The sequence below is a fragment of the Nilaparvata lugens genome, chromosome Y (assembly GCF_014356525.2).
Source record: "Nilaparvata lugens isolate BPH chromosome Y, ASM1435652v1, whole genome shotgun sequence".
Classification (NCBI taxonomy): Eukaryota; Metazoa; Arthropoda; class Insecta; order Hemiptera; family Delphacidae; genus Nilaparvata; species Nilaparvata lugens.
In genome coordinates this window covers 4584944-4599248 of record NC_052519.1, presented here as the reverse complement: position 1 = coordinate 4599248, position 14305 = coordinate 4584944, and the positions used below count along the sequence as shown (strand labels likewise).

The window sequence follows — 14305 nt, the reverse complement described above, 5'->3', positions numbered from 1 at the left end:
ACATGAATCAGGATTAAAATTTAACATGCTTTTGTGAGAAAATTTTCGCATTCCTCTGCGAATTAATCTCAATCCACTGTGATTAGATAGAACCTTTCTGTATGAACTATGAATATTTGTTATAATTTCTTCTTTCGTAATAATTTTTATATGCTTTTGTAGGTACTCTAGAGCGGAGCTTGGTGCCCCGATATTTATCATGAATTGGAATAGGTTGTCACTGATGTTGTGTTGTTGGTAGTATTTACTTTTTAACATTACAGGAGTAAATAACACAAGTCGAACAAAATGTATCTTTAAATGGTTTGGTTTTTGGAATAAAGATATCATCTGAATAAGTACATTTTGTAAATTCTATCTATTAATACCAAATATCGGGGCACCGAGCTTTGCTCGTTATTTATTCATTGATAAACAGATTTATTTCATTGATAATCATTTCTTTAAAATGATTGGGGAAGTACTAACAGGCACAGCCCAAAACTGTTACTTACCCGAATTTTGATTTATTCACTACGAAAAATATATTTCGTCTGTGATTTATTCACAGACGAAATCATCATCTGTTTTTCCAAGGATGAATTTTCCTTTTCATGTCCTTCAGGGAGTTTTCTCAGGAATGAGACCTAGCGCCATCGAATTTTGATATCATAAACCTACTATATTCCGAATTTTATGAAAATCGTTAGAGCCGTTTCCGAGATCCGTTGAACATAAATAACCAGATAGCCAGATAACAAGATATATAAATAGAAAAATATAAACAGATATACATAAATTGCTCGCTATTATAATAGGATAACAACTTATAGTCCAGTCAAATGGTCGTTTTTCAGGAAACAGCCCCGAAATATTTTTTTTCGATGGTTCTATATATATTTTGGGGCGCTGAATTGTAATCTGAAATTTGAACTGAATTGAATTGAATTGAATTTTATGAAAATCGTTAGAGCCGTTTCCGAGATCCGTTGAACATAAATAACCAGATAGCCAGATAACAAGATATATAAACAGAAAAATATAAACAGATATACATAAATTGCTCGCTATTATAATAGGATAACAACTTATAGTCCAGTCAAATGGTCGTTTTTCAGGAAACAGCCCCGAAATATTTTTTTTCGATGGTTCTATATATATTTTGGGGCGCTGAATTGTAATCTGAAATTTGCTGACACACCAGAAGGCGACTTCACCCCAAAATTTTGGATTTTTTTAAGTTTTCCATTTAATCTCGAGAACCTTGAATTTTTCGAGAAAAAGCATTCTCTATATGAAATTAAAGATAATAAATTTCCAATGAATTGAGTGGTCGCGCAGGACTACTTTTTGGATTTTATATCTGAAGTGTTCCACAAGATACGCAACTTTGAATGTGCGAGAAATTTGTGATATTTTCCCCATTCTCACAGTCTGGCATATGCAACGTTGCGTATCTTGTGGAACACTTCAGATGCAAAATCCAAAAAGTGGTCGAGGTTGTGATGAATTTTCTCCTCTTTTCACTCCCATGAAATATACTTCTCTTTTCAATACCGTTCAAAAGTTACAGCCAATTGAATGATGATCTTTATTTTCTCATTTTTCTTGCGATTTTACTGTTATTAAAGAGTCTCTAAAATGAGTACAATGCATGATCGAAACTTGCGATTGGTCTTAAATGAGAGAAAATTTCATGCTCTAGAAGCTGAGTTGCCCTAAATTGATCTTGCATTACTGTTTATATCGAAAAACTGTCCAGACTGTGAAAATGAGAAAAATATAGCATATTTCTTGCAACAGCAAGGAAACTCAAACACAGGACCATTAAAAATTAAAATGAAGCAAAGGAAATCAGAATAATAGTGGATAATGAAGTTATAATTTATTTTTGTCAAAGATTTACCTTCAAACTCATAGGCTTAAAATTACTAAAATTCCTGCAAACAAAATATTATCAATTGTGCTTATGCTTTATATTGAGTTACACTTAGCAAAATATAACATTGTAAAGGTGGGAAAAATTAACTACATTAGGATATCTCTATTTAATACCTTGATTTTTTAATCATAATTCAAAATGTTGACATAAAATATACAAAAAATCATGCCCCCCCCCCAAAAATGTTGATGGCGCAAATTGCGCCATGCCCCCCCCTTGTGGGCACCCCTGCATTTAAACAAGTATTTATACATTTTAACAAGTTTTAATACATTTTAAACTTCATTGAAAAAATAACATGATTGATACAAATGTTTTGAACAAGTGTATGTATTTAATTATTATTACGTCTATTTGTTTCAAGTTTCTATTTATTCAGTTGAGAACACGTGAAAGTTTGATGTGGAGGATTTGAGAACTTTTCAAAGCTTGACACACTATTTTCGAGTAATTTATTCTGTTTTTCCAGATCTCTCAAGAACAAATCAATCAGTAAAGTTGAAATTTGGTTCAACGGTTCAGCTGAGTAGGTACTAGAGTGAGAAAGGTTAAGAGAGGGTTTTAAAATGTTCTATTCACAAAAAAATTGTCACTCACCTTGGTTGGTTCACAAGGTCGTGAATTGATGAAATAGAATTGCCTATCAGCACTCGACCTCCCAGCACCATGAGCACAGGAAGAGATGAATCCTTCCAGCCTGAACACCTTGGAATCTTCTAGAGTCATTTTCAATTCTTCCAGCGTTTCCGGCTGGAGATCCACTTCATTAACTGGTAGAAGGTTCAATAACTGAAAATTGAAAACTCATCTATAATAATTAATTGAAGAGACTTGAGTTGTCAAAAAATCCACTTTATTATAATAAAAATTATTATTTCACTTTATTTAAATGAAGTGGATTTTTTGACAACATCTCAAGTCTCTTCAATTATGGAAAAGTTCCACAACATCAATATTCACGCTACAAACTCAATCATCTATAATATAAAAATCTGGTAGGGAACACTCACACAACTTTCCTTGCTCATTGAACTGTAAGCCTTATTCTTAAACGAGAATAATTTGGGGGTTACTATCATAGATGCGGTGGTGGGAGGAGGATAAGTAGCACTGTTACGCTGCGGCGCGGTCCTCCCCCATGATTAATGCGCGTCTATCGCATCGCTCCTACTAGTCTATGTATTCAAATTATGTATTTCAGGAACGCTATCTTATGTATTTTCGGTCGCTGAACATGATTTTCCAACTCTCAAGACTCAATAATTGATAATTCTCATCATAATATACTAATTATGGTCAAAATTACAAACTTCATCTCATTCTGCAAGGAAACTAAGAAATGACTGTTTGAAATAAACAAAACTTGGGTTTTAAGAAATATATTAGGATAGAATAATGATAATATTTATATGTGTTTGTGTTCTATTGCTTCTATCTCAAATTAATTTATTGTGATGCGCTGCGCTGCAGGCTAAATTATATTATTAATTGCACACTGGCCACGCTAACTTGATATAGTGGTCAGTTAAATTCCAAGAAATATTTGTGGAATTTCTTCATGGTGGAAATGGAATTCATCATTCATTCATTATCATAATGATTATGTTTGGTATGGAAATGTTAATCTTTCGTGGATCTTCAGTTTGTTGTGAACTTTTGAGAAATTATATCCAATATAATAATATATATGTGTCAAATCAAAATGAAATGAAAATTTAAATATTCATTCATATTATTTTTCTAACAGTATTATTATCTTGATATTTCACTAACTTTTGATTGAATCATCCATTATGGTATTCCCGTTCAGACTGTTTTGAAATGGTAACAAGTTATTCAGTATCAAAATTTGGGATTCGAATAGTTTGCCATGCCTGTTATTCTTTCCCAAACATATTTATATGATTTTTAATTTTATCCACAAATGAATGAATGAATGTATGTATTCCTGCACGTAGCTAACGTATGGATTATTCCATTATAGATTCTTGCATGTCACATTAATAAATCTCTGCCACAGATTTAGAAATCAAGTCTCGATGGTTTGGAGAGCATATTATTGGAGTGAATCTTTTTCTCTGCTGCTTCTAATATGTTCACTACTTTTGTTTGATTTTAGACCATAGACATGAAAAGCTATGTCCACCTGTATCACTCCATCTTTATTGAGAATTTTCATAACTCTTCTCATCACAAAGTTTCCATAATCTTGCAGCGTATTGAAGTTTTGAAAAGTGAAGTGGGAGTTTAATTTAGGAGAGCCATGTCATCATTATGCGAATTTGTCAACGGTATTTAGGGATTTAATCAAATCCACAACTAGTTTCACTCACAATTTCATGGGCCAAGTGGGATTAAGAGTTTTTTTTTCAAATATCCATCAGATGTTGACAGAGATTGCGGTTATTGTAGAATGCATGCTGCACTAAAACTTCAATGCTGAATTATCTTTAAACAGCCACCTGGTAAAAATACAGAGATCAGATCTTTTTGTTCTAGAATCAACTAAGACTAGGATTTTTGTTTGATTGCATCGAGGAGAATGTAAGAAATCTGTTTCTTTTCATAGGTGAGAATACACTTTTACAATTTGCCACAACTGTGTTCAGATAAAAATCGTTGGAGACCGAATAACTATTTCTTTCTATAAGTTCAAAAGAGAATCACACACTTCTTCACTTGCTTCCAGACCATTGATAACATTATGCAGATTCTGTTGTCCATCAGAGTCTTGAAGAAAAATTTTATGTTCTCTTGAGAAGGTTATGCTTCTGGAAATCATTTTCATCTCTCATTATTCTTGTTTTACTTCATTCGATGACTTTCTTCACAATCTCCAGTGATATCCATAATGATGTCAACATACTTGAACAGAATATCTTTGATGGAAAATTTATTTATATAGTAGTAGCCATTTTAGGAAAGCCTTTGAAGAACTAGCTATTCCAATCATTCAGTTCTGTATGATCGAATGAGGGTTTGCTCCAAAGCATGATCGGTTGTCACATTTATTAAATTTTCAAGGTTTCATTTGACAGAGAGTCAATGTATTGACTGTATAGAATTAATGTTTCCTTATTGGAAATGATTTTCTACTTCTATGGGTATTTTTTCATATTTTCTAGATATAACACAGACTCTATAACATAGTTTGTGTGATTGAATGAAAAAGGTATGGGATCTTTTCTCGTACAGTTTCTATGTGCAATACCAGAGTCCTTCCTTATGAGCATGAATACAATTTAAGATAATATTTAAACTATGTTACAATAATCAGTCATAAATTTCAAGTAGTCATTGATTTTGCATTGTGATTCTAAAAAAACTCCACAAATAGCTCCTGACTTCTTTCAAATATACTTTGACAATCTCTCATATTTGAACCGTTCATGAGTCTTGTAATTGTTTCATTGAATTGACTGCTTGCTCTCACACCTTAATTATACTGATCTCCCCTCAATAGATTCTCAACAGTATTCTCTCCAAATATTTCAAATTCAACAAAGATATCTCCCCTTCCACTTTCATTCAAGTACCACCCCAAGACAATCAGTCAAACTCAGCCAGATGAAAAGTATCTATTCGTAGATATAAGTTACAGAAATCAGTTGATAAAGCTGCGTTTACACCAAAGTTATTAACAAAATGTTAATAACTTAATCTTTATAGATTCTATTAGATTGAACGGAACTTGGCAAACACATATGTCCATCATGTGTATGATAAGTTATGTTCAATCTAATAGAATCTATAAAGATTAAGTTATATTAACATCTCGTTAATAACTTTGGTGTAAACGCAGCTTTAGAGTTGTATTTCCTATGTAATAAGATATTTAGTCATATCACATGGGAGTAATTGGCATTATTTGTGCTTCAACTGTAAATTTATATTAAGAAAATATTTTACTCCTGATACACGGTGCTCTATATGGGGTAGCCTATATTATTTGTTTAACTTACTCCATTACTTGACTTTCGCAATTCCAAAGTGATCATTGAACTAAATCGAATAATTATTCTCTCTCAATGAAATATCAGTTTTTTATCGACTGAGAAACACATATAGGATACCTAACAAGGTGGTTTATCATTACAATGTAATAATAAATAATGATAATGAGATGAAGTTTGTAATTTTGACCATAATTAGTATATTATGATGAGAATTATGAATTATTTAGACTTAAGAGTTGAAAAATCTTGTTCAGCGACCGAAAATACATAAGATAGCGTTCCTGAAATACATAATTTGTATGCATAGACTAGTAGGAGCGATGCGATAGAACGGCCATTACGCGCAGTAATCATGGGGGAGGACCGCGCCGCAGCGTAACAGTGCTACTTATCCCCCTCCCACCACCGCATCTATGATAGTAACCCCCAAACTATATATATCATTGGATTCAGGAAGAAACGGCCTACAACGTTTATTGAGAGCCTTTTCCTATAAGTCGGCTAATGACTTCAATATTCGAGAAATAAAAAAAGTCCATAATAAAAAAATACATTTTTCGAGATATATTTTTTTTTTACGAAAAAACTATGCGGTTTATCGCAAAAATGTAGAGGATCACAAAAAAATTGTGTGCATAATATTGAAAAAGAATTAAAAGCTGTACTATGAATAGTAACTGCAGGACAGGCGATTTTATAAGCGCGCGTTTTTACAACTTACCCCCCTCCCCCCCAAGCTGTCGACCACCCTGGGACGTGACGACATCGAGTTTCATATACACTAAGCAACCCCTAACAATAATCCGAAGTCAAATTCTCTGCCTCTCTCATGTATGCTCAATGTAAGCCAGCGCCTGGACTATAATACAGGAGAATCACCATCCCAATTACATGCTCAATATAGCCGATAAAATCAGCTGTTCCTGTATTACAGGACTTCTAAGTTTTTATGAAACGGGCCCCAGAGTACATTTTCCTTTGTATAAATTATTGTGAAATTTTATGATTTTTAAAAAGTTGTTCAACAGCTGTTCTACAGGTAAAATATCTCGAATATGTGTTCTTTTGAATAAACTACTCTACCTACCTCATGCACGAGAAGGAGGTTACATAGTCCATTTCTCAAGGATGGGGTGAACCCCCTGTTAGTTTCCCAGAAAGGAGACTCATGCCAGTTGATAGAGCTGATAAATAACTATACAGGGTATGAATTTGAAAAAAAATCGGTCTAGTCATTTTCGAGAAAATCGTGATGGAAATTCAACAAAATCCATTTTTCTCAAGAATATTCTGGAGCTCCTGCAATTTTCCCAAAGATGAGACTTATGTCAGTTGATAGGGTTTATTATACATAGCTATCCAGGGTATAAATTTGAAGAAAATAGTTAGAACCGTTTTCGAGAAAACCGTGAAAACATGGTTTTTTAGTAATTTTCCGCCATCTTGAATTTAATCTTATTGAATTTCTTGTTGTCGGATCCTCATGATATAAGGACCTTAAGTTTAAGTCAATAGTTAGTTTTAGTCAATAATTTAATTTCAAGTCAATAGATTAATAATTAGGAATGAAGTTATCGTGTTCACACACACACACACACACACACACACACACACACACACACACACACACACCAACACACACACACACCACACACACACACACACACACACCACACACACACACACACACACACACACACACACAACACACACACACACACACACACACACCACACACACACACACACACACACACCACACACACACACACACACACACACCACACACACACACACACACACACACACACACACACACACACACACACAACACACACACACACACACACACACACACAGACCAACACCCAAAAATCATGTTTTTGGACTCTGGGTACCTTGAAACGTATAGAAAACTTGAAATCAGGGTACCTTAATTTTTTTCGGAAAGCAATAGCCTACTTTCCTTACTTATGGTAATAAGGCAAGAAAATTAAAAAAGGAAAGAATTGGCTTATACACGTACGGGATATCATCACGTCTCAACTACTGGACTGATTAACTTTGAATTTTTAATGTAGATTCTTAATTTACCTGTTGAATTTCACATCCAATTCAATGATTGAAATCATTAGTTCCTTCTTTGCCGCCTGGAGCGCTCATTTCTTCTGCTCACATTTTTGTCTTCTCTCCAGCAGCTGCTGCGCTCTGGTGACTGCTTTTCAAAGCTGGACACAGCCTATGACTTGCGTTTTTTGATGGCGTCTAGCGTCTGCTCTTCAATCTTCATGTTGAAGTCGTGCTTCGTTTAATCTCTTCAAGTTTTTCAAGTGAAAACTTTGTTCAGTGTAATGGGATAATCCTATTTCTTCATTCTTGTGAGTTGGTGGGCGCGTGCGCGTAACGAATTGATTCCATATCAATTTCATTTTCCTTTGGGTGAACCCGTAACCATCTACCTTTGACTGTAACTTGGCGTGCCTTGTTAAAATCTACTTCAACACTTTTATCTACTTTCAACTTGGATTGACGTGCCTTGTTGCTGTTTATGAATCTGTTTCAATACCATATTGAATCTTCTTTTAAACTTGATTTCGAACTGTAACTTACTAATGTTTGGTAATGCCCTGCCTTTACTTGACTGTTGTGTTTAAACTGGTAGCCACACTTGCTTAGGCTTACCTCAGTTTCCATATGAACTGGACAATTCAACTAAAGTTAGCTCTTCAAATATTGAACAGTGATTAATATTTTCTTGGAAGATCTTTCAATGTTTCCAAATGAACTGGGAGTTATCCATGTGCTGTAACCAATCGTCTTATCCATACAAGTGTTGGAAATCTGCATCAATTCATCACGGACAGTATAACCATACTTCAAGCAAGCCTACCTTGACTATTTCCTGAACCCAACTTGAACACCGCTATCATGTTGAAACCCTAGGTAACTGCATATTTTTACCATCTTTGTATTTGCTAATTACCTTTATCTTCTTATCCCTTGAATAAGGTTAGGGTTGAGTTCATTTATTATTTGGATCTATTTACTTAGGCTAATTTTGATTTTTTGTTGCTTCATCATAGGTCAGATTTTTGTATGAAACAAGAATAACTTGACAACCTATTGTAATTTTTTCAATCATGAATGTTGTCAGAACATAATCTTTTCTTGTTCATGATGCAACTTACTATGGCAGAATCACTTAGCCTAGCATATTAAAATATTGGTTACTTGGTAAAATATTGTACATCACTTGCTTAGGCTAGTTATTTGATCATCACAATTTATTATTGACTTAGGATTTTAAAACAAACAAGCAATTTTTATTGCATCAAATATATTTTGCTCAATTACAATATTTTGTAATCTACAAATTTTATAAATATTAAATTCATCACATTTTAAATTCAATTTCAGTATTTTTCAAGCTCATTATTATTGTAATCTTATGATTAGTATTCAAGTTCTTTGTAAGTGTGAATTACCATAGATTCAGTGTATCTTAACTGAATCGTCCCTATTAAACTTCGATGTTTATCAATTATAAATTTTCCATATTAAACCTCAATGGTTACTGATTTTGAACTGCTTCTAATGATTCTTGATGTTTATCAGCTATCTTGATTGTCTGTTTCTCCATTTAAATTTTTATGTTTGCTGAACTTGACAATTTGTTATCAACTTTACTTTTGTATGACTATTGAGCTACTTGTATTCACTATCAAAAATTATTGTTCTGCCATTTCTATTTCAATACATTTATATATTGCTCACTTGGTTTTTTTCTCCAAGAACCTATTCATATTAGTAATAATTTTTCCGTCTTTTATGAAACAAAGACGGTGGTCCTCTTCATTAAAATTATATTGTATCTGGGTCAATGACCAATAAGCGAAATATCTACATCACATTGACCAGCCGCTCTATACTGAGCCACTAGCTACCAGAATTCGGACTCAGAAACAATATACCGAGGATGGTTATAAGCCTATTTTATAATCTTCAAAATCTCACTACGTCATGTTTTCGATTGTCACGTGATTTAAACAGACCCTTGCGGAGCACATGGGTCACCTGCTAGTCAATAGTAATTATTAATACATATTTAAAAATATGTAGGATCGGTTGCGCAGAAGTGCTGTAGAATTTGAACCCTGATTAAATGCCATGAGATTCAATCATGAAAGATTAAATGCATCGAGAACCGATAACAGAGGAATTTTTTGAAGAGAAGGCTTTTCTGATAGGTTCTTGAGGCATTTAATCACGGGTTACAGGTTTTTAGATGACTGATCCGTAATGCATCATAAAAATAATACTTATAACTTTCAACACTGAATCTCATTACAGTTTTAGACGTTGCAAAGCGTTACAAAAATGCCAATTCATCATATGAAGACATGAGCACTACATTTAAAATGCTCAATAGGATAGCAAAAAATGATGATGAAAGAAATACAAAATTGAATATATTTTCGAGAATTGACAGCTAATTTAATTATTAGATATTGCAAATAATTGGTGATGCTATTGGGTGAAAGAGTTATGTTATACGTTAAAGTTTGAAATATATTGTAGGATGTAATAAACAACCATAAGAAGAAATTGTTTCATCCATTTTGATGTTTTATTGCTTACAATTATTGTTACCATTGTGTGATTATCATTACAATGTAACGGTATAAAAGTTGAATAAAACTTGCCATTTACAACATTTTGTGAAATTAATAACATCTCTCCATGATCTTGTAAGGAATACTGCTACCTGGAAATCATTATTCATTGAAACACCTATATTTCATATAGTTAATGAAAGGACATCGGTTAAAGCAGAGGTTGATCATTCAAACATAAAAGGAATAGAAAAGAATAGTTTAAAAACATTTAGAATTTTATACAGCATAATTCTTACTTGTTTTGTAGTGAAGACACATGCAATATTGTCTCTGACAGTCTTCGAGCCTTGAGTTGCTAAAATTGTCTGTCGGCTTCCTTCCTTTGTTTCATTTATACATGTTATTCTGCAAAAAAATGAAAAGGAATGTGAATAATAAAACATATTATTGTTGCTAAACTTGATACAGGATAGCACCAATACGCCTTGGTGAAACATACTACGATACTCCTATATATTGAGCACTTGTATTGCAATGTACATACATTTTTTGTCGTAGGTAATGAGGCGAATGATGAAAATTAGTGGATCTACACTATTAGGTGGGTTCCGAGCCACCAAGTAATGTGATATTTAGAGGAATCGACTCTTCAATTGGTTAAATGAAAAATTAAGTACTTAATTGAGAAAACACAGTTTTATTTTTGACACATCCACACTTAAGTATAAATGTGAATGTGACTAAAATAAAAATGTTTTTTGATATTATGGGAAAATTCTACAATATCAATTCTCATTCATGAAACTTTAGTAAGTACTTACTTGATTCCAGTGGACACCAGGCAATAAGCGGTTAATAGCTGACACATGATGTCTTTCAATGTTGCGGCAAACCAGCTTTTGGACAACTCAAGAAGAGATTGAAAAGGAAGAAGCCAACAGATCTGATGTAAACCTCCAGGAATGCTTAGTGAAAGTGGGAAAAAATTGAAATATCAATTTGGTGCAGTTATTATGAATGAGCTAATTAAAAAGAAGGAGAAGCTATTACAAGACTCTTCTAGTAAAATGACTTGAAATATTAATTTAGGATAGAAATAAACTGATCGTTACTAGTAACAGTTATATTCAATTAAAAAAAAGAAGACATCTTTTAACGAAATCAATGCTATTAGAGCCAATGAACGAATGTGAGCGGATCATTATGTATTAGAATAGGTCTATAGAATTACTACTACCCTTTATTTTTTGATGATACGACGTGTCTCGAGCAACTGTGCCATATCAAGTATCTAGAGTACCTACGTAATTCTAAGCCACTAAAAAAAATATCAAGTTGCCCTATGGAACTAAATTTAGAATTCTCAAGTCTGACTTATGTATTTTGTAATTATGTACAGTCTACTAATTTGTATAACAATGATACTACTGTAATAATAATACTATCCAGTGACCTGACTGGCTCAGGTCTGGTGTAAGAGTTTCCAGGTTTTACCTGTTCAATTTCAGGGCCTCTGACATGACTCATTTAACGACCGTTGGACACGTTAAGTCGCCCATCCAAAACACGGGAGTAGCCTGAGAAAAATATCTTGCCCGGGACGGGATTTGAACCTGGGCCACTCAATTATAAAGCTGCATCTAATCCTTTCGACTACGGCCACTCCATATAATGGAACTATTATTATTCGCTCTTTGGGAAATTTAGGTTTGTGGTGAAGCTCTCGTACCACTCCAGATGGGAGGAGATTGATTCTTGAGATGGGAAGACGACACGCCTCAAGTCTAGAACGTGAATTTGACTTTGGTAAGTCTAAATCGACATTAAATTTGAATGATTTCAACTATTAAGAGATCAAAATTAAAATAATAATTGGTTGAACTAGAATGAGAATCACCACTTACTGAGGGCCTGAAAGTTCTCAGGCAAAACGCCACAACCGTTGTCTGCTACTTGCACCAATTCACTGCCATAATCTTTCACTAGAACATCAACGGAGGTAGCGCCTGCATCCAAACTATTCTCAACAAGTTCTTTCACAGCTGTGGCAAGATTCAATACAACCTAGAAAAAGGAGAATTTTAATTAACCAACTAAAATAACTGTAAGACTTTTCATTTGAAATCATCATTAATGATTTGTGAATTATTTAAAAAAAAAATACAATGTTGATATAAATTACATAAAATGACAAAACTGCGTATATACATTGTTTATACATTTAATGTAACTTTTGAATCACAATGTAAAACTAAACAAAATTGTAATGAAACCACTGGGATGTTGTCAAAATATCACCAATTTATTGTAAATTAACATTTCACCAGCAACAATCTGAAGTAAACAAAATTGGTTGGCATCTATATAATGTTGAGATTATGACCCACTTGAATTATTGATGAGTATCCAGAAAACGGCCATGCATTATACTTTCTAATTGATGATTGAAAACACAGCAATTGGTGGAATACTTAGAAGAGAACGGCCTCTTCAACAATGCTCAACATGGTAGCAACAAGTGCCCTCATTGCTCTCACAAGTGAAATTCAGAGTGCTTTTAAGGCAGGTGATGCTTTGGCCCTGACAGTTTTTGACCTAAGTAAGGCTTTTGACTGTGTTCCCCACAAAATCCTTGTCAGTAAGCTGGAAAAGTACAGGATTAGTGGACAAGTTCTGAAAGCCATCATCAGTTATGCTCAGAACCAAAAACAAGTAGGCCTAGTCTCAATACAAGTTCTTAGATTAGAGAAATTAATAATGGAGTTCCACAGGAATCTTTAATGCACCCACAGCTGTTCATCCATCAAATAAATGATTTCGTACCATCTAATGGAATCAAAACCATGTAGGCTACCATGTAATAAAAGTAAGTAGGTATCAAGTAAATAAGTAAGTAATGACTCCATACTGTTTGCAGATGACAATAATTATGTCAAGAAGAAGTTCAAACGACCAACTTCATGCAAGAAATGAAATTCTTATCCAGGATTAAAAGGGATAGTGCCTGACACTTAATAAGAGTAAACTGAAACTTATTATAAGGATAAATCACCAGTAACACAAGTTATATGGTTTTCTCAGCCAACGACAAAGAATTCAAACATCAACTATTACCAACAAATTATTAAAATTGTGCTATATAATGATATTTTAAGAAATATATTACCATGCACTGATATGAAAAATCACAATAAATGACCAACTACCCTGATACGGTACCGGTAATAAAAATTTTACAAACCTGTCCTGAGCAGATCCTATGTACGTCATTTTTTGAAATCGCTTTAATTTCTCTGCTACTAGGTGGAGAAGAACTCATTATTGATTTATATACATATACAGGGAAGTTGTAATCTTAAAGAAATTTAAAATGAAGATATAAAAAATAGTTTAGAGCCTTGACGATTCCATGCAATGTTTTTTTTATGTTGTTCCCACCATAACCTAAAACAAACTTTTATAGTCGACTGTATTCGCTGAACAAGTCGATTGCTTAAATATATCGATTGATGATAATATAAAAATCGACTTTGGAACTTGTGATACAATCGAAAAACTTTGAAAAATATCACGAGTAGAATAGTTATTTGTGCAACTAGTGCGCAAAGTGACAGTTTGCTGCACCGAAAGAAACGTTTATGCCTGAGCCGTAGGCGAGGGCGGAATGGCTTCTTGAGTGCAGCAGAGGAACTTTGTGCACGTATTTCACATTTAATTTTTCCTACAGTTACCATTGAATATGAGAAGTGGTTGTTTGAATGATTATGGGTAAAATGATGGCTGAAATCCATCAAATGTTTGTGTGTGTGTGTG

General features: G+C 33.5%; 1 protein-coding gene across 1 annotated transcript; it reads right to left on the bottom strand.

The window, feature by feature from the left end:
* Positions 1-12385: 12385 nt before the first annotated feature.
* On the bottom strand, positions 12386-13860 carry LOC120355106 (putative postmeiotic segregation increased 2-like protein 3). Its single transcript, XM_039443423.1, has 2 exons — positions 13734-13860; positions 12386-12556 (listed from the first exon to the last, which is right to left on the bottom strand). The coding sequence occupies exons 1-2, from the start codon at positions 13809-13811 to the stop codon at positions 12386-12388; spliced, it is 249 nt and encodes an 82-aa protein (XP_039299357.1). The 5' UTR covers positions 13812-13860.
* Positions 13861-14305: the final 445 nt, after the last annotated feature.